The 20972-nt window shown below is 38.2% G+C and overlaps 1 protein-coding gene across 3 annotated transcripts in view; it reads left to right on the top strand.

The window, feature by feature from the left end:
- The window catches only part of PCGF6 (polycomb group ring finger 6), a 37826-nt gene extending 17178 nt beyond the window's left edge, over positions 1–20648 (top strand). The window contains exons 9-10 of one of the 3 annotated variants that reach the window (XM_087432536.1): positions 6290–6376; positions 20576–20648. In XM_087432536.1, coding sequence (XP_087288662.1) covers positions 6290–6376; positions 20576–20581 — 93 coding nt within the window. In that variant the 3' untranslated portion in view covers positions 20582–20648. Of the gene's footprint in view, positions 1–6289; positions 6377–10426; positions 10496–16923; positions 18130–20575 lie in introns of those variants that run through there. The other 2 variants (XM_004428027.3, XM_087432535.1) reach the window with 2 other exon arrangements.
- Positions 20649–20972: the final 324 nt, after the last annotated feature.

The raw sequence follows: 20972 nt of genomic DNA, 5'->3' as shown, positions 1-20972 counted from the left end.
AGTATACTCATAATTCTAGTGATGTGGGCCAGTGAAAATATACATTTATATAGGTTTGCTTTTTCATTAGACAGATTTAGAAGGGATTTTTGTTTCTCCCTGTGTAAAATTTCATGAACTAATTTTTATCTAAAGCACCTATTTGCTATTGACTAAATTAATAGATATTTTAAAGCTGGCTGAAATTTTGCTTGTGTTTTCAGTACCAATATCTACTGGTACTGAATATATATTAAATCCAATGAAATGTGACTTGTCTTACTGAGCTTGACATAATGCTGGCTGTCTCTCATGGCAACTGAAAACTGGAGATGTCTTGTCTATCACCTTGTAGCCATAGCATAGTTGAGGTTATTCTCAGTCTTTGGTTAGACATAGAAAGCTGTTTAGAGACTCCTGGATAAAGAATTGTGAATGATCCCGTAACAGTCTATTATTTTATTTATTTATTTATTTTTTGGTGAGGAAGATCTGCCCTGAGCTAACATCCATTGCCAATCCTCCTCTTTTTGCTTGAGGAATATTGTCCATGAGCTAACACCTGTGCCAGTCTTCCTCTATTTTTTGTATGTGGTTTGCCGCCACAGCGTGGCTTGATGAGTGGTGCAGGTCTGTGCCTGGGCAAGCCACGAGCCCCCGACCACCGAAGCGGAGCGCGCAAACTTAACCACTATGCCACCAGGCCAGCCACTATGTCTTTTTTTTTTTTTTTTTTTTTTTTTTTTTGAGGAAGATCAGCTCTGAGCTAACATCCATGCTAATCCCCCTCTTTTTGCTGAGGAAGACTGGCCCTTGGCTAACATCCGTGCCCATCTTCCACTACTTTATATGGGATGCCACCACAGCATCGCCTGACAAGCGGTGCATCGGTGCGCTCCCGGGATCCGAACCCAGGCCGCCAGCAGCGGAGTGTGCGCACTTAACCGCTACACCATGGGGCTGGCCCCCTATGTCTATTACTTTTAAAAGCAGAAGTCAGAAGACTTGCAGTTTATTGTATAGAATAACTAAGAAGTGGCACCGAGGGGGCTTTCTCTAGGATACAGATTACTTCTTCTGTGGCTAGATATCAATCAAAGCACAATTACCATTTATGAGTTTCACATTTGGTGTTTTAAGAAATTTGGTTGCCAAAACTCTAAATTGGTTTTGTGGTGTAAAAATGTGGGTTTATATTTTCCTCATATCATAGAATTTCAAGGCTTTTAGCATTTTGAAAAAAAATTATATAAAATTTATTTCAACCTTTATTTTTTTTATTTATTTTTTTAATTAATTAATTAATTTATTTATTTCCCCCAAAGCCCCAGTAGATAGTTGTATGTCATAGCTCCACATCCTTCTAGTTGCTGTATGTGGGACGTGGCCTCAGCGTGGCTGGAGAAGCGGTGCGTCGGTGCACGCCCAGGATCCGAACCTGGGCCGCCAGCAGCAGAGCGCACGCACTTAACCGCTAAGCCACGGGGCCGGCCCTGTTTCAACCTTTAATTTTCTCTGTCAGCTCTTGGCTCCATAGGTAAATATTCCTTTCCTATTCAGGTACTATATAGCTGATAACATTTATAAATTACTATTTCACCAAAATGTTAAAATCATGGAACAGAGAATTATCAAATATGGAGACCCATTAATTTGTGACTAAAATTGTTTAAGCCTTCTAAACCCAAGAGAGAGTAAATAAGAGTTACTTCTAATATGAACAAAACATTAAGCTAGTTAACCATTAATCAAAATAAGATTCTTGGTGAACCCAGTCACTTGAGCCTGCTCTGCTAACCTTCTTTAAACCAGTTAGTCCCCAGTCAGAAATGTGTGCTTTGTTTACAGATACGTGACCTTTACGTATGGCTATTTACTAGCAGAAATGAATGATTACTAGGAGACTGTTAAGTGATAAACTACCTTAAAGTTATTTGTGGCAGATCAAAATAAAAAATGACGACAGTTCTAAAAGATAAAAAACATATAGATCATGTGTTCTTAAAAGAGATTTAAGTTAATTCAAAATCAAATCAATAGGGGGGCCGGCCCCGTGGCTTAGCAGTTAAGTGCGCGCACTTACTACTGGTGGTCCGGGTTCGGATCCCGGGCGCGCACCGACACACCGCTTGTCCGGCCGTGCTGAGGTGGCGTCCCACATACAGCAACCAGCAGGATGTGCAACTGTGACATACAACTATCTACTGGGGCTTTGGGGAGAAAAAGGGAAAAAGAAAAAGGAGGAGGATTGGCAACAGATGTTAGCTCAGGGCTGATCTTCCTCACAAAAAAAAAAAAAAATCAAATCAATAATTATTTGAATAGATTTCTTTCACATAGAGACTCCAGTGCCTCTGGATCACCGTGATTGATTTAGTGGTTTTTTGAACTCATTGATGTCTTATTGTATTTTGTTTTGTAGTTACTCTTACGTTGTGTTCCTTTTTACATTGTTTGATCTTTAGACCTTATTTTGCTTTTATGAAATGAGATTTAGAAAATATATATCACATTGATCACTAAAAATTCCTTATATGAAAGATGTGATATTAGATTTTGTTGTTAATCCTACCATAATTAATTCCATCTTAAAAGATAGGTTCCTTTTTTATTATTATTTATTTAGTATATGACCTTAACGCTACTGTTAAATTGTTTCAAATAGTTTTTTAAAGAGACTCTGATGTATCATATGGCATATCCCTACCATTCATTTATTCTCTATTGATACTAAATTAAGCATCTCTGTACTTGGCTTTAGGAGTACAAAGACGAGACAGAAAATTTATGCCATCAGGGGACTCAGAGTTGTGTGGGAAAGATATAAGTAAACACCTGAATGACAATAGGGTATGATGAGTGTAACAAGAGCACAAGAGTAACTGTTTAACTCTGGAGGGGGTCAAAGAATGGATTTGAAGAATGGATAGGAATTTGCCAGGCAGACAAAGAAAAAAAGAACTCTGTATCAAAGAGAAGAGTATGTATGAGCAAAGAGGAATCAGCCAGTGTGGCACTGGCTCATTCAGTGAAAAATCCTGTCTTGGAAGCTCTAGTGTGATATTGCTTTTAAAATGCTTTTCCTCCATTCTTAAGACTACCTTCACATTCTGATTTCTGCTTTGAAATTCAGAAGTATTATAGTTTTCCTTTCTAAGACTTGATGCTCCAGAGGGAAGAAAGATGGTACAGAAAACAGTTAACAAAGCAGACCTGTGGCTGCTGTCTTTAGAAGGGCCTGCTTACAAGGTTGGCATATAGGAACATGGCTTGCAGAAAGTTCCCTCTGCTAATATGAAAAGTTCCCTAAGTGATGCAGGTGTTTCACTCTGCCTAGACTATACAAACAGTAGATCTATGATGAATACCTGCTTTCCTTCTGGGAGTCTGGAATTTGGTAGTTGCTAGGCAGAGAGTGCCAACATGAGCAGCCCTCAATAAAAACCCTAAACTCTGCCTCAAATGGGCTTCCTGGGGCAGAAGCGTTGCACAAGTTGGCTGTATTTCCACTGCTAGAGAAAGGAGTACTCTAGGTGTATCTCTTCCTGGATTGGGAGGGGAGAGCATAGGAAGCCTGTACATGGATTTCTCCAGACTCCACCTACATCTTTTTCCTTTACTGATCCTGGCTGTGTATCCTTGCTGTGTTAAATCATAACTGTGGTCATGCTGAGTCCTGTGAGTCCTTCTAGCAAATAACCAAATATGTGGGTCATGTTTGTGGGACCCTCAGAAATGTGACTGTTTGAATGAAGTAATTTATGAAACATTTACAGTCAAGTAACTTTTATTTATTTTTTATAATTATTTATTTATTTATTTATTTATTTCCCCCTAAGCCCCAGTAGATAGTTGTATGTCATAGCTGCACATCCTACTAGTTGCTGTATGTGGGACGCGGCCTCAGCATGGCTGGAGAAGCAGTGCATTGGTGCACGCCCAGGATCCGAACCCGGGCCGCCAGCAGCGGAGCACGCGCTTAACCGCTAAGCCATGGGGCCGGCCCTCAAGTAACTTTTAAAACTCAGCATGTAAAATTGAAAGAAATTTAGATGCTTCTCAGGGTAATGGATATATAAATTATGATAGGGGCCAGCCCGGTGGCACAGGTGGTTAAGTGCGCACGCTCCACTGCGGTGGCCCAGGGTTCGCTGGTTTGGATCCCGGGCGCGCACCGGTGCACTGCTTGTCAAGCCATGCTGTGGCGGTGTCCCATATAAAGTAGAGGAAGATGGGCATGGATGTTAGCACAGGGCCAGTCTTCCTCAGCAAAAAGAGGAGGATTGGCAGATGTTATCTCAGGGCCAATCTTCCTCACACACACACAAAAAAACTATGATATAGTCATACAATGAAACACTATGCAGCTGTGAAAGAGAGAGATCTATACTCCAGAAAGATGTCCATGGTGTATTAAGGTTTTGTTTTTTTTAAAAAAAGAATTTGTAGAACAACTTTTATAAAAACAAAAACAAAAAACTACATGTACACATAGTGTCTAGGACCATACACATCAAACTGTTAGTAACTGGCCAACCTCTGGGGGTTAAGATTAAGTTGGAAAGAATAGTACCCAAACCATAAATGTGGTGAAGCCCACTAAGAGTAATGGTCTCTGGGTTGCTGAATACTTAATAAAAACATAATGATAGTTTCCAAATTCTTTAATTTTTCAATAGATCTAAGTTCTGTGCACAAGATCTGCTATCATTGCTTTCAAGTCATTTTGCAAACAAGTATTGTTCTGCCAGTTTTAAAACTGATAAGCCTAAAATACAAAAGTTGTTACTAATCAGAGATTATGCATTACGAGATAGCACAGGGATGGACATTATGAGATAGACATGGGCCAAATCTAGCCTGTCATCTGTTTTTATAAATCAGGTTTTATTGGAACACAGCCATACTATGGCTAGTTTCGTGCTACAGTGGCAGAATTGAGTGGATGTGACAGAGATCCTGTGGCCCACAGAGCCTAAAATATTTATTATCTAGCCCTCTACAGAAAAAGTTTGCTGACACCTGAGATGCATTTAGGCTTTGGAGAAAGATGGACCTGGGGACAGACCTGTACTTTGCTACTTACTAGTTTTGTGACCTTAGGAAAGTTTAATGTCTTCACCTCTTAGTGTCCCTGTCTGTGAAATGGGAATTATAATACCTAGCTCACAGGAACGTGAAGATTAGATGAGATGACATATGTCAAATACGTAGTATAACATATGGTATACATAGTGGCTACTTGGTTAAATGCAACTGCTTTTACTGTTCTTCGCCAGCCATGCTGAAGGTTTTAGGGAGATTAACGTGTTGGCGGTGTATGGGATTTTTAGAGTAAAAAGAATTTGAAGGTAGGAAGTCTGGTTAGGAGGTGATTTCAGTGGCTTAAGCCTAGGAGCAGCAGGTGGAAGGATGATATGAACTTCAGAGGTATTATGAAGAAAGAAGCAACAAGACTTGGTAACTGATTGCCTGTGAGAAGAAAGGGAAAGGAGAAATAAGTGTCAGAGGTGATATTCACATTTAGAGGACAAGGAGAAATTTCATGCCATAAACTAAATAGGGACATTAGGAGATGGCGCCAATTAAGTGATATATATTAATAAGACATTAAGGACTCGATCCCATTTTAAGGCAGTAGGAAAGAAGCACTCAGTGAAAGAGATGAAAGATTTGCATTTCTATATTAGCAAGTAAGTATACTGAAATCTTATCACAGTATAGTATATAGCTATGCAACAATATCATTCTTTCTAGAGCATTCTATATAAAAGGTTTATCTTAGAGCTTTGACATTACTAAAGGGATACAAGACCTTGTTAATTAAGATTGTTTCATCCCTAAAACAATTCCTTAGTGTATACTTTATGTTAGTGTTAGACTTTTCCATTGTTGGAAAATGAGATATTCCTTGTAAGAGAATTATTCAAATAACTAATGATTTCCTTTTTAAGCATTATATACCCTTTTAATCATTTTATCATTAAACTTTTTTAAAAAAGTGTGCTTTCCTGTGCCTTCTTATGCTGAATATATCAAATGTGATTTAACTTGTTCTCAGAGATTCAAGGAAATCATTTTGAATATCTGCTTTACTGTGCTGTTGTCCTCCTATGTCCTCTAATGCTCTTTCCATTTTACTTTGTTTACTTTTGTAAACAAGTTTCTAAAATCTTTCTTGAGAGTGTTTAATCAGTCTAAAATAAAATAACAAAGTCTAGTCTGGAAATAGTTATGTTGATTTTTCTAAATTTTTTCTTATGGTTTTTTGAAGCAGGAAAGCAGTCTGATAACTCTCATTTGCCTGCAGGTCGATATTATCTGTGGTGACCACTTGTTGGAGCGATACCAAACTCTGAGGGAAATTCGACGTGCAATCGGTGATGCAGCAATGCAGGTAGGTCTTAGACTCTATCATGCTTGTGCCTAACAGGCAAGTTATTTCATGAAAGAAAAAAGTTCCATGTTATCAATAAAGTTTTAATAACTATTATACAATTTCTTAAAATTACCTAGACTATATATAACAAAGGTAATATTGAATGCTTACTCTGTGTTGGGTACCTTTCTAAATGGCTTATACGGATTAGCTCTTTTATTCCTCATAATTCTGAGGTGGGTATTCTTTTATCCCCCATTTTAAAGATAGGGAAACGAAGGTACAGAAAGGACGTGTAACTTGCCCACAGTGAGTTAGTGGGGAGCCAGGGTTCAAACCCCAGGCTATTTGATTCTAGAGGTCTTGCTCTTTTTTCTCTGTCCACTCCTGCAGTAGAGCCTTGAAGACTACTGGGTAAATATATCTGCAAGGACATTTCTTTAAGAAAAATTTGCAGATACTCATTAGGCTTTAGAGACTTAACATACCATTTCTTGCTCAATAGGTAAGAAACACAGTGTAATGATTTTGATGTTTTAATTAGCCTGTAATGTGAATAGGAATATAATGTGAAAACTCCTAGTATGAGTGAAAAGCAAGATAGGATCTACAATTTTAATGAAGAGAAAAGCAAGATCCACGTATTCTAATGTATCACTGAACCTAGAGTGATAAATTGTTTTAAGAGCTATATGGCTCTGAGAAGCTTATAAAGTATTAATAAAGATTTGATGAGCAGCTCTCAGCTTAAACAAATTTTTGTCTGATTTATTAGAAATATACTTTGTGGGCCGGCCCCGTGGCTTAGTGGTTAAGTGCACGCGCTCCGCTGCTCGCGGCCCCGGTTCGGATCCCGGGCGCGCACCGACCCACCGCTTCTCTGGCCATGCTGAGGCCGCATCCCACATACAGCAACTAGAAGGATGTGCAGCTATGACATACAACTATCTACTGGGGCTTTGGGGGAAAAATAAATAAATAAAATTATAAAAAAAAAAAAAAGAAATATACTTTGTTTGGATATAATTGCCTGTGTTCAATGAACAACTACTTAAAATAAGATGCAAAATATTGTAAGAATTATCTTCTTAGTGTGGATTATACAATTCCTTGGAAGAAGCAGAATGAATACACACACAAACTCTTATGTGTGTTATGTACATATATGTTTTAATTGACATATAGTGAAATGCTTGACGGGGCCGGCCCGGTGGCGCAAGCAGTTAAGAGTGCGCGCTTTGCTGCGGCGGCCCGGGGTTCGCTGGTTCGGATCCCGGGCACGCACCGACGCGCCGCTTGGCAAGCCATGCTGTGGCAGCGTCCCATATAAAGTAGAGGAAGATGGGCACGGATGTTAGCCCAGGGCCAATCTTCCTCAGCAAAAAGAGGAGGATTGGCAGATGTTAGCTCAGGGCCGATCTTCCTCACAAAAAAAATAAAAAAATAAATGAAATGCTTGAGTTTTGACAAACACATACAGCTGTTTAACTCAAATGTCTTCTTGAGATTTGGAGCACTACCATCATCCCCAGAGAGTTCTCTCATGCCCCTTCCCAGTCAATCCCTTTCCTTAGCACTGAGGCAACCACTGTTCTGATTTTTTTCTCATCATACATTAGTGTTTTTCTGGTTTTTTTAAATAACAGCTTTATTGAGATATAATTAATATACCATACAACTCATCTATTTAAAGCATACAATTCAGTGTTTTTTAGTATATTTACAGAGTTGTGAAACTATCAATTTTAGAACAATCAATTTTAGAACTTTTCTTTTTTTCGCCTTTTTCTCCCCAAAACCCCAGTAGATGGTTGTATGTCATAGTTGCACATCCTTCTAGTTGCTGTATGTGGGACGCTGCCTCAGCGTGGCCGCACAAGCGGTGCGTTGGTGCGTGCCCGGGATCTGAACCCAGGCTGCCGGTAGCAGAGCACGTGTACCTAACCACTAAGTCATGGGGCCGGCCCCGAATTTTAGAACATTTTTATCACACCAAAAAGAAACTCCATACCCATTAGTACTCACTCCCTGTATAACCCCAACCCCCCAGCCTTTGTCAGGCACTACTATGCTTTCTGTCTCTGTGGATTTATCTATTCAGGACATTTCATATAAATGGAATCATACACTATGTTGCTTTTTGTGACTGGTTTCTTTTACTTAGCATAATGTTTTCAGAGTTCATCCATGTTGTAGTATCTATCAGTACCTTGTTTTCATGGCTGAATAATATTCATAATAATATTATGGATATACTACATTTATTTAACCATTCATCAGTTGATGAATATTTGAGTTGTTTCCATTTTTTTGGGTAATATGATTGGTGCTGCTGTGAATATTCTTCCACAAGTTTTTGTGTGGACGTGTTTTTATTTCTTTTTGGTATACACCTAGGAGTGGAATTGCTGGGTCAGATGATAACTCTATGTTTAGCCTTTCAAGGAACTGCTAGACTGTTTCCAAAGCAACTTTGCCATTTTATATTCCCACCAGCAGTGTATGAGGGTTCCAATTTCTCTAATCCTTGCCAATGTTTACTATCTATCTTTTTGATTATAGTCATCCTCTTGGGTGTGGAGTAGTAGCTCATTGTGGTTTTGATTTCATTTCCCTGATGACTAATCATTTTGAGCATATTTTATGTGTTTATTGGCCATTTTTGGAGAAATTCCTATTCAAATCCTTTTTTTTTTTTTTTTAATTTTTATTTATTTATTTATTTATTTAATTTTATTTTTTGTGTGTGTGTGAGGAAGACCAGCTCTGAGCTAACATCTATTGCCAATCCTTCTTTTTTTCCCCAAAGCCCCAGTAGATAGTTGTATGTCATAGTTGCATATCCTTCTAGTTGCTGTATGTGGGATGCGGCCTCAGCATGGCTGGAGAAGCGATGCGTCAGTGTTCGCCCAGGATCCGAACCCGGGCCACCAGTAGCGGAGCGCGCGTGCTTAACCACTAAGCCACGGGGCCGGCCCCTGCCCATTTTTAAAAATTGGGTTATTTGTCTTTTTATTATTGACTTGTAAGAATTCTTCATTCTTACATTGTGCATTCTAAATACTAGTCCCTTTTCAGATATACGATTTGTAAAAATTTTCTCCAGTTTGGTGGGTTGTCTTTTCATTTTCTTCATGGTGACCTTTGAAGCACAAAAGTTTTTAATTTTAATCAAGTCCGATTTATCTATTTTTCTTTTGTTCCTTGTGCTTTTGGTGTCACATCTAAAAAACCATTGCCTAATCCAAGGTCATAAATATTTACACCTATGTTTACCATAGATTAGTTTTGCTTATTCTAGAACGTCATATAATTGGAATCATAGAAGATGTACTCTTTTGTTTCTGGCATCTTTCCCTCAGCATACATTTTGAAATTCATCTATGTGGTTGCATGTAGCAGTGGACTGTTCCTTTTTATTGCTACGTAGTATTTCATTGTACAATATGCCATATGTTTTCCATTCTTCTATTCATGGACATTTGTGCTATTTCCAGTTTTTTGCTAATACAAATAAAGGAGCTATGAACATTCTTATACAAGTATTTTTTTTTCTCTTCTCTTCTTTTTTAATCAGTTTTTTTTTTTGAGAACATATTTTTCATTTATTTTGGATAAATATCTAGGAATGGAATTGCTGGATCATAGGGAAGGTGTATGTTTAGTTTGATAGGAAACAAAGAACTGCTATATTTTGCTGTGATTTTTGTGGCTGTGCTTTACTACCAACGTATGAAGAACTATGGCTGAAATTTCTGCAGCCTTAATGACTGTGGTTTATTGTGGAGAATTTTATTTACTTTTTTTGCTTGGTTTTCTTTTTGCTAATTTGCTACAGATATCCTTGTCCCCACCACTCACATTTAATGAGTGTCAACATTTTGCTGTCTTAGATAAGAAGATGTAAAATTTTTATTGTTTTAAAAAGAGATTTAAAACAAACAAGGCAAAGTATTAATATTCAATAATACTGAGTACTGATCACAAAGGTATTTGTTATATTAATCTTTGTACTTTGAAAAAAAATTTTTTTTTATATAATTTTATTTATTTTTTTTTCCCCCAAAGCCCCAGTAGATAGTTGCATGTCACAGTTGCACATCCTTCCAGTTGCTGCATATGGGACGCAGCCTCAGCATGGCCAGAGAAGCGGTGCATCGGTGCGCGCCCGGGATCCGAACCCGGGCCGCCAGCAGCGGAGCGCGCGCACTTAACCGCTAAGCCACGGGGCCGGCCCCGTACTTTGAAAATTTTTAAACCTTCAGGAAAGTCATAGGAGTAGTACAATGACCATTCATCTACTCTTTCCCTGGATTCACCAGTTTTAACAGTTAGGATTCTATCTGGGAAACAGAACCAATATGAACGTTATAGAACGAGAGATTACGCCTTAAATTTAAGGAGTTTAAATATTAAGGAGCTGGTGATGAAATGTATGGAAAGATATTGCGTGCATATCTGGCAATGGACCAGTAGTCATTGTAAATCAGCAGGGCAGCAATTCAAAGAAAAGATGGACGTGAAGTGTGGAAGAGCAAGAATAAACGGGCACCTGTGAGGAGAACCTGGAATCTGTATCTCATCACCTCCACCCTCGACGATGTGGGTGATCTGTAGACAAAGCTGGCAGGCTTTGCCACAGAGCTGGCCCAGAACTCAGAAAAGCTGAAGATGGAGCTCTGGTGGGAGCTTCAGGCCTGGAGGAGCTTCAGGAGGAGTTCAGGCCTGGCTGCTGCTGTCTACCAATAGTGTGAGCCAGCATATCAGCAACAATGTGCATGAGATGGGGGGGCGCCTGGCACCCTATACTGACCCTCTGAGCATAACGACTTCTGCTTCCTTCCACTTTGCAAATCTTGTGCAGATCTCTGTTGGCTAAATAATTGGCTAACCCAAAAGGGAAGGGAATTCTGGGGAATATAGTTCCAATTTGGCTAAGTTGACCCAGCAAAATGCAAAAGAACTGGCTAAAATTAAAAAGGTTCACAATATAAGTGTTGGTGAGGATGTGGAGCAACTAGAATTTATATACATTGGTAGTAGGAGTGTGAACTTGTTCAGTCACTTTGGAACTCTGATGGTAGTATCTACTGAAGCCATGTATAGACACCCTATAACCCTGCAATTCCATTCCTGAGTATATACTCAATAGAAATGAATATTATGGGGACTGGCCCCATGGCCTAGTGGTTAAGTTTGGCGTGCTCCACTTTGGCGGCCCAGATTCAGTTCCCAGGTGTGGACCTACACCCCTTGTAGGTGGCCATGCTGTGGTGGCGACCCACCTACAAAATAGAGGAAGATTGGCACAGATGTTAGCTCCAGGCAAATCTTCCTCAAGCAAAAAGAGGAAGATTGGCAACAGATGTTAGCTCAGGGCAAATCTTCCTCAGCAAAAATAAATAAATAAGAAATGAATATTATGTCCACCACGAGATGTGTACAAGAAAGTTTATAGTAGGGCCGGCCCTGTGGCTTGGTGGTTAAGTGCGTGCGCTCCGATGCTGGTGGCCGGGGTTCGGGTCCCGGGCGTGCACCGAGGCACCACTTCTCCGTCCATCCTGAGGCCGAGTCCCACATACAGCAACTAGAAGGATGTGCAGCTGTGACATACAACTATCTACTGGGGCTTTGGGGGGAAAAAATAAATAAAAATCTTTAAAAATAAAAAAAAAATTAAAAAAAAAAAAGGAAGTTTATAGTAGCTTTATTCATGATAGCCACTAACCGGAAACAACCCAAATGTCCAACAAAAAATGAGTAAAAAATTATGGCATATACATACAATTAAATACAACTACTATATGCAGCAGCATGGTTGAATCTCACAGGCATAACAGTGAGTAAAAGAAGTAAGACCTGGGGGCTGGCCCGGTGGTGTAGTGGTTGAGTTCACATGCTCTGCTTGGGTGGCCTGGGGTTTGCAGGTTCAGATCCCGGGCTCAGACCTCCTCACTGCTTATCAAGCCATGCTGTGGCAGGCGTCCCACATACAAAAAGTAGAGGAAGATGGGCATGGATGTTAGCCCAGGGGCAGTCTTCCTCAGAAAAAAGAGGAGGATTGGCAACAGAAGTTAGCTCAGGGCTAATCTTCCTCACCAAAAAAAAAAAAAAAGAAGAAGAAGAAGAAGAAGTAGGACCCTAAAGAATATGCACCTGATCCTCATTATTCACAGATTCCATATTTGCAAATTTTCCTACTCATTAACATTTTATTATAACCCCCAAATTAATACTAGTAGCGCTTGCGTGGTCATTCACAGTTTTCATAACTGTATTTTTAATGGTGCATATTTAGATTTTTTAAAGAAATCACAAGTTTTTGTAATTTTGCTAATAAAACATATCTGATTGAATATTGGAAGGATGCTCCAAGGCTAATTGTTTTTTACTGTGATATTATAGGTTGTAATTATCCTTCAGTGATAGGCACACTTTTGTTGTGATAACAGTTTGTCAGAGTAGCAAAAGTAATTGGCAGTAAAATGATTAAGGACCATCATTTTTTTTTAATGGCTGTCATTAATTTGTATTTTATGTGTGATTTAAAAAGAACAGAAACCTTTCTGTTTCTTTGTAAAAGTAACTGACTTTTCCATTGAACAACAGTTATCTTATTTCCAAAAAGGACATTAAGAAGCATGAAATGTAATTATTTTTGTAATACGGCCAGCTTAGTGATAGAATGAGATGGTATTAGGACTTAGTGAAAAAAAAGTCTTCATGCTCTTTGGGTTGGAAAGTGAAAAGAAGAAGGAAAATCCATTGATCAGCCTGCCAGGTTAATTGAGGAACAACACATATATGATATGAAATGGCTTGGAGCTAGGAGAAGAACAATATTAATAATAATTAACATTTCTTGAGCTCTTACTGAATGCCACATACTATATTCTAGGTGCAGAAGAACATGTGTTACCTTGTGTAAGTCTCACAACAATCTTAAAAGATAAGAACAATTATTATCCTCTTTTTTCTTTTTTTAAATATTATTTTGAAATAATTTAAGATTTAGAGAAAAGTTACAAAAATAGTACTGAGAGTCACTATGTCAATATCACCAGTGTCCTTTAATAGTAACATCTTACGTAACCATGGTACCATCATCAAAACTCAGAAATTAACATTGCTACAATATTATTAACAAAGCTGAAGATATTTGGATTTTGCCAGTTTTCCCACTATTGTCCTTTTTCTGTCCCAGGATCCAAATCCAGGATTCTACATTGTATTTAGTTGTTATGTCTCCTTGTCTTCCCAGTTTTCCAGTCCTTCCTTGTTTTTCATGACTTTGATGCTTCTGAAAAGCACTGGTCGGTTATTTTATAGACTGTCCCTTAGTTTGGGTTTGTCAGATGTTTTCTCATGACTAGATTGAGGTTATGCATTTTTGGCAAGCATGCCACAGAAGTGATGTGCCCTTCTCAGAGTATCATATCAGGAGATACATGATGTCAATATGTCTTAATACTGGTAGATTTTTCTCTTTGTAATTAATAAATATCCTGGGAGGAGATATTTTGAAACTATGCAGACATCCTGTTTCTCCTCAAACTTTGCCCTCTAATTCTCACATCCATTGGTAGATCTTATAGATGAGGAAACTGGCCTATAGAGGTTAAATAACTTGCCCAGGGTCACTTGGCTAGTTAGTGGTAGAATCAAGATTCATCTCTTGAAAAAAATTGAACTTAAAGCTTAATAGAAGGGTAGCTGAATACTTTTTCAGGTGATTATTTGATTTATTGTTACACATTTTTACAAATATAGCCCTTTACCAATTGTTTACATTTTAGTAACAGACAATTCAAAAGAATCTTTATAAAATAGAAAAGCAAAATTGTTTCTTAGCTAAGTGAGCTTACTTAGGGTTGTAAACAAAACATTTCCTAAAAATTTTATAAGGTCAAACTTCAGAAATCTTAGAAAATGATTGTCTTTTTAAAAATTAAGCTTGATTAGAAATGTAAGAATCTAAGAGTAAAATCCCAAAATCAATGGAGTAAGTAGAAAACATTACTTCAATTCAAAACATATTTACAGAGCACTATTCTAGGCTCATGGAAAGATTTGGAAATAAGCAAGTCCTGGAACTTAGCCTGTAATACAATTAAAGTCCTCATTGATAACAGTGTAAGTTTCATGGACTCTCAGGACCTCTTAGCTAAATGAATAATATACCTCCTCAGTGGGAAAGTTAGGATGTAGTGAGTGAGAGAGAGAATGGTAGGAGCTAAGATCTGTGCAGTCAGAATACAACCATGTAGGACTTTATAGGCCATAGTATGAACTTTGGATTTTAATTGAATAAGGTGGGAAACTATTGGTTGGAGAGATTTGAGCCAAGGACAGAAGTGACATACTCTGACTTATGTTTTAGAAGACTCACTCTAGCTGGAGAGTTTAAGAAGACCGTGAATGGAGATATCTAAATATAAAATATAAATAAGATTTATATATTCACATATTGTAATATAGAATATAAATATAATATATAGATATAAATTTGAATTAAGTTTCATAAAATGTGATTTTATACATTATTGAAGTTGTTTTGAGATTTTGAAACAGCTTGTAAGCTATACTTTGAGTTTTATATCTCTGCATATCAATATATTGTTTTGCAAATGTTTTCATTTCTGAAACATAACTATGCAATGTAATTATGTAAAATGTAATTTGTATTCATGTAAAAATGTTAATAGAATCTTTCTATTTGTCTTATGATACAAATTCATATCCTTTGCTTAGGCTAATTAGACTAGAACAGATCTGATGGTCTATGGGCCAAACATGGTATGGGATTATGCTTTATTTGGCTTATTCTGTTTTAAATATCTTGAGTTTAAATTCCTTTAGCTAGGCATCTGCTCTCTGGTTTACAACTGGTCTCAACATTCCCTGCTGACTCACAACCCTAAGTCACGTGTTCCTTTCTGTTACTTTCCTGGCCCTTGTGGGTATTTGAATTTATAAACCCTTTTCTAGAATTCTAGTGAGTTTTCACTAGAGTTGCCAGGAACAGAAGCCAGATTGCAATGAGTTCAGTAGTGAATGAGAAATGAGGAAGCGGAGCCATAGAAAAGCTTAGTAATGAAGAAAAAGAGAGAGTAATAGCTACATCAGGATTGGAAATGCAAGGCATGCATGCACTCCCTCTCCATGTTGCCCAAAGTAGGCCCATTGCTCATGGCACACTTCCCAATGAATCTTCCTTTTTAGCTAGTTTTTCCAGTTCGTAGTATATTAGAAATAGCACCTTAAAAAGGTAGATTGCTTGATGGATATAGCCTTGGTGAGAGCACAAAGAATTAAGACCTGATATCAAGAGAGGAGACAGAAACCCAAAAAAGCAGATAAAAAGACTCAGAAACACAGTATCTGGAGTCATTTAGTATAGGGTTAAGTTGCCCAGCAACCCCTGAGGACATCGCTGTGTTACAGCACAGTATTGTTAACTGTTACTGTTCATAATGATGACTCTGGATATCAAAGAAAGGTTAAATTGTATTGAACAATCTTTAAGGAGGAAGTAAAATGTATGATATGTTAAATGGGTAAGAGTTCCAAAGTTTTCTCACTTATAATAGTAGTGAGCTGCATTTATGTGGAAATAGATGTTTCATTTCTTAGCAGATGCATGATGCTTTATGATAACTGAGTCTTTTTTTAGGGAAGCCTGGTGCTCGGGTGGTCTGTTAAGTAGTCTGTGCAGAAGGAAAGGTGTATCTCTTTTGGTTCTTTTTTTTTTTTTTTTTTTTTTTTGAGGAAGATCAGCCCTGAGCTAACATACATGCTAACCCTACTCTTTTTGCTGAGGAAGACTGGCTCTGAGCTAACATCTATTGCCAATCTTCCTCCTTTTTTTCTCCCCAAAGCCCCGGTAGATAGTTGTATGTCATAGTTGCACATCCTTCTAGTTGCTGTATGTGGGACGCGGCCTCAGCATAGCCGGAGAAGCGGTGTCTCAGTGCGCGCCCAGGATCTGAGGGCGTGCACTTAACCACTAAGCCACGGGGCCGGCCCTCTTTTGGTTCTTTTCGGAGAACTGTTTAGCCATAAACAACCCTGGCTAACTATAGATACCTGGTAGTTTCAGAATTGTCTCCTGAGAGTCGTTAAAAAGGCACTTTGACAGGGAGTGTTTGGTGATGAGGTGAGTGAATAAGCAAGTTTATTTGTCTTATACCCTTTATTTTCTTAAATCAAAGAATTTCATATTAATGTTGGGTTAGGAAAAATAAATCATCTTTTTTTTTTTTGTGAGGAAGATCAGCCCGGAGCTAACATCCATGCCAATCCTCCTCTCTTTTTGCTGGGGAAGACTGGCCCTGGGCTAACATCTGTGCCTATCTTCCTCCACTTTATATGGGACACCGCCACAGCATGGCCTGACAAGCAGTGCATCCGTGCGTGGAACCCACGCCGCCAGCAGCGGAGCGCACGCACTTAACCACTATGCCACGGGGCCGGCCCCAATAAATCATCTTTGACTTGATCATTTACATAACTGGTTTTTAAATAACTACAAAACATTCTTTTTTTTTTTTTTTTTTCCGTTTCAGGATGGTCTGCTGGTCCTTCATTATGGTCTTGTGGTTTCTCCTCTGAAAATTACTTGAAGATTCTAGGAGTATTATGAGGAGGGAAACAAAATAAGGAGGCTTCTTAAGGATTGCATCTCACCAAAGATTTTCATGAAACGTAATTGCTACCACTTTGTGCATTCGAGACATAATTTATCTATTTTCAGCACCAAGAATCATAGCATTTATAAGTACAACTTGGAATGATGAAATGCATTCTGTTTTACTAGAGACTACATAAAAAGCATCCATAGCTCAGGGGAAAAATTTCAAAGCATCAAATTTTTAATTCCTTGTGATTTCAAATGCTTTGACATTGGTTTGCTTCCTAATCTCTGAGGTAAATCTGTTATTATTTTCTTTGTTGAGCCATCATCCTTTCAAGTTGGTGGTTAGGATTTTGCTCTCTGGAATGGTATCAGTTGGGCAGTCATCCTTTTGGGAAAGAAGTATGCTTTTGAACTGAAGATTCAAAGCCAGTCTTTGTGAAATTACAGAGTGTACCTCTCAGACAAAGACCAAAACTATTGGCAACTTTTATGTGTTGCCATCATACTTTGAACTTGTATGTTTTTTTGTTTTTTTTTTTTACCAGCAAACACTACTAAAGAGGTGTTATTCACTTCTAAAAGGAATGAATTGTCATTATTCTGTTTGAAGACACTGTCTTCTGTAGGGTTTATGGCCTGTACCATAAGCCTTTAATAAAGACTTTAACATATCTTCTACAAGGGGTCCCTCTTTGCAACTATATTTTTATTCTTTGAATGTTAATTTGATTAGCATTCATTTTATTTGAGTATATAATATGACTGTCTACTTAAAATGGCACTGCTTCTGAAAGTAATAAAAAAATCTGAATTTGAGAAGTTTATATAATACTTATTCATTATTTCCTCAGTAAGTCAGTTTACTGTTCATTTTCCCATTACTTTGGGTGTTTGAGAGCTCACTCATTTGCATGCAAAGATTTCAGTTTTAAACTATTTTGCCTAAAATTAGCATTGTGATACTTCCTAAAAGAAATATTTTGTAGACCCTATTTCACTGCAAAATTTCCAAGTCTGCATAGAAACAATTACAATTGGATAAGATTGGCGATTGTTTTGTAAAGAATTTGTGAACTGTGTATAAATCTCTTCTAACATTTAATAAAAATTTTTAATAAAAATTTATTTTAACCTATTTTGAAATGTTTGTGTTTATTGTGGAAAAAAAAAAAATAACCAAAACTCTCTAAAAGAGACAAGGTATCTGAATCAAAGTTAAACTTTGCCATCAAATAGATATTTTATGAATATCTTTCCTTTCACTGATTATACTAGATGCTGTTACATGACAATGGACAGAATAGCAACTATGGAATTCATTGCCTCTTAAATGTTTCTTGCACAATTACTTAATATTTTTATTTTTGTCCCATGTTAACATATCTGTGTCAGGGATCCTCAAGACCACCCTCAGTTTCAGTGGTTACTAGAAGGACTCATGGGAAAAGCTATTATATTCATAGTTATAGTTTATTACAGTGAAAGGATACAGATGAAAATCAGCAAACAGAAAAGATGTATAGGGCAGAGTCCAGGAGAAACCAGGCACAAGCTTTCAGTTGTCCTCTCGCAGTGGAGACACACAGACAGTGTTTAATTCTCCCAGCAATGATATGTGACATGAGTGAAGTGTTGCCAACCAGGGAAGCTCACCCGAGCCTTAGTGTCCAGGGTTTTTACTGAAAGTCAATCACGTAGGCATGCAGTGCTCAAGTAATTAACTCAGCCACTGAGACCCCAGCACCCACCCAGTGGTCAAACTGATACAGCATGTCCCAGGGCCCCAGGTATACAAAAATAGGCATTCACCATAAATCACATTGTTAGCATAAACTGTCTGGTATGGCCCAAGGTCTTAGGCATACAAAGACAGGATATTCCAAAGGCTCAGAAGTTATGATTTATGGTAACATGGGAAAATACTTATTTTTTTAAGTAGAATATTAAATGTAATTGAAGGGCCGGCTCTGTGGCTTAGCGGTTAGGTGCGCGCGCTCTGATGCTGGCGACCCGGGTTCGGATCCCGGGAGCGCCCCGAGGCACCACTTCTCCGTCCAACGCGAGGCCGAGTCCCACGTACAGCAACTAGAAGGATGTGAATCTATGACATACAACTATCTACTGGGGCTTTGGGGGGAGAAAACTGAATAAATAAAATCTTTAAAAAAAAAATAAATAAATAAATGTAATTGAAAAACACTTCTGCAATGAACAAGTCAAAAGAATTTATCACTTGTTAGACGTGTGGGAACAAGATTAAAATCAAGGCTGGGTGACCTACCTTCAAGGAACTCAGCCTATGGGTTACACAGATCTCAGAATCTTAATAAAAGGCAGATACTGGTAAATACTGTAAGAGTCACAAAGACCTCTACCCTTTTTCCCCTCCCTCCTGGACTTGACCTCTAAGAATCCCAAAGAACTAAGTTATATCTGATTATATCTATTTGGCCTGTTGTTACTACCAGGCAGTAAACTAAATAACTAAGAGTGCTGATTGATGGGTTTACAAATCTGTACCCCCAAAATCATTGTGATCTTGGGCTACGTCAACAGAGATACAATTTCAGATCAAGGGAGTTAATACTTCTAATCTCCAATGCATCTTGTGTGCAGTTCCGGGTAGCATACCTCAAAAGTACTTACAGATGGGAGGGCAATGGGATAGGGAACAGTCAGAGAGAGAGATCCGGAAACCAAAAAAAATGAGCAAGGGTTGAGCAACTGCTTCTGGTTAACTTGGAGACGTAAAAACTTAGGGGTGAGGAGGCAGTACATGGTAGCAGTCTTCAAATAACCAGAGATACTTAGATGAAAGAAAAGCATACGCAAGAACAAAAAAAATGCCCTGCCTCCGGTTAGCCTTGCTGCCACCACCAGCAGCATGCATTTAGTTGAGATAAGATCAAAGTTTCCAAAAGGAATTTTTACTAGGAACATAAGCAGAAATGAAACTACCCAAATCTGCACAAATAAAAGTATATGAAGTGCAGATTCCAGAGCTTAACTTCAATGGCTAAAGAAAGTTTATTTGATTGGCTCAGCTCGCAGTCCCTTTGTTTTTGCCTAAGCCTATCACTCAGAGTGCCTATCACACTGAGGTGATACTAGGCAAAGATGCCCAGAGGGGTAGTTTGTGGTAGTTGTAGTTTGGCAGAATGTGTGCTTGGCAGGTTTCTCAGTTCCTCTCCTTAAGTGCCATCCCAATCCATCCAAGGCCCAAGTCATTGCCTCTGATCTTGGGCTTCACTGATCTTCCCCTCTGTCTCCAATGCATTGCCCTTCCCTACTGCTTGAGTCAGATACATTCTTATCTAGTCTCTGATGATCCTCCTCTGGTCTCCAAGCTAACACAGACCTTGCACACACTCACACAGTGACTCTCCTTCAGTGACTTTGGCTTTGAATTCTTGAAAGTAATGCCTATGACCCATTTATTTCTCCTATTCATTTTGGCCAAAGTATATACTCTGTGATTCTATCCTAGATGAATATTCTTATAGGATCACCAGGTCATAATTGCTTATCAGATGTATGTGTGACTAATTTTTTTAATTTTTATTTATTTTTATCCTTTAAAGTTCTAATAGTGGCAACCTCTGTGGTGTATGTATTTTGTCATCTTGGAAACCCCTGGTAATACAGAAGAATCAAGCATATGCTGACTCTGAATGTTCTTTGTGTTCTTTAGCAGACCGTGACCAAAGAGTACGTTCTCATTTTTATTGTTTTTCAATATGTTGTGTACATGAGTTTGATTATTGGTCTCTCTTCAAAACTGGGCTGATGAAATTAAATTTTATTACCTATTGAGATTAATAGTCTACTCACAAATGAAATGCCATATTGATCTCCTGAAAGCTGGCCAAGTATTCACTAACATGGAATGGATATTACGGTTTGATCTTTACTGCATTTTGATTTTGTTCTGATGGTGTCTGTGGTTTTACAGAGGTTCTTATTGTGATACTATTTTCA

This window comes from Ceratotherium simum, chromosome 6 (genome assembly GCF_057802395.1).
Source record: "Ceratotherium simum simum isolate JZ-2026a chromosome 6, ASM5780239v1, whole genome shotgun sequence".
NCBI lineage: Eukaryota > Metazoa > Chordata > Mammalia > Perissodactyla > Rhinocerotidae > Ceratotherium > Ceratotherium simum.
The sequence above is the reverse complement of the archived record's forward strand: the minus strand, read 5'-3'. Positions and strand labels throughout refer to the sequence as shown.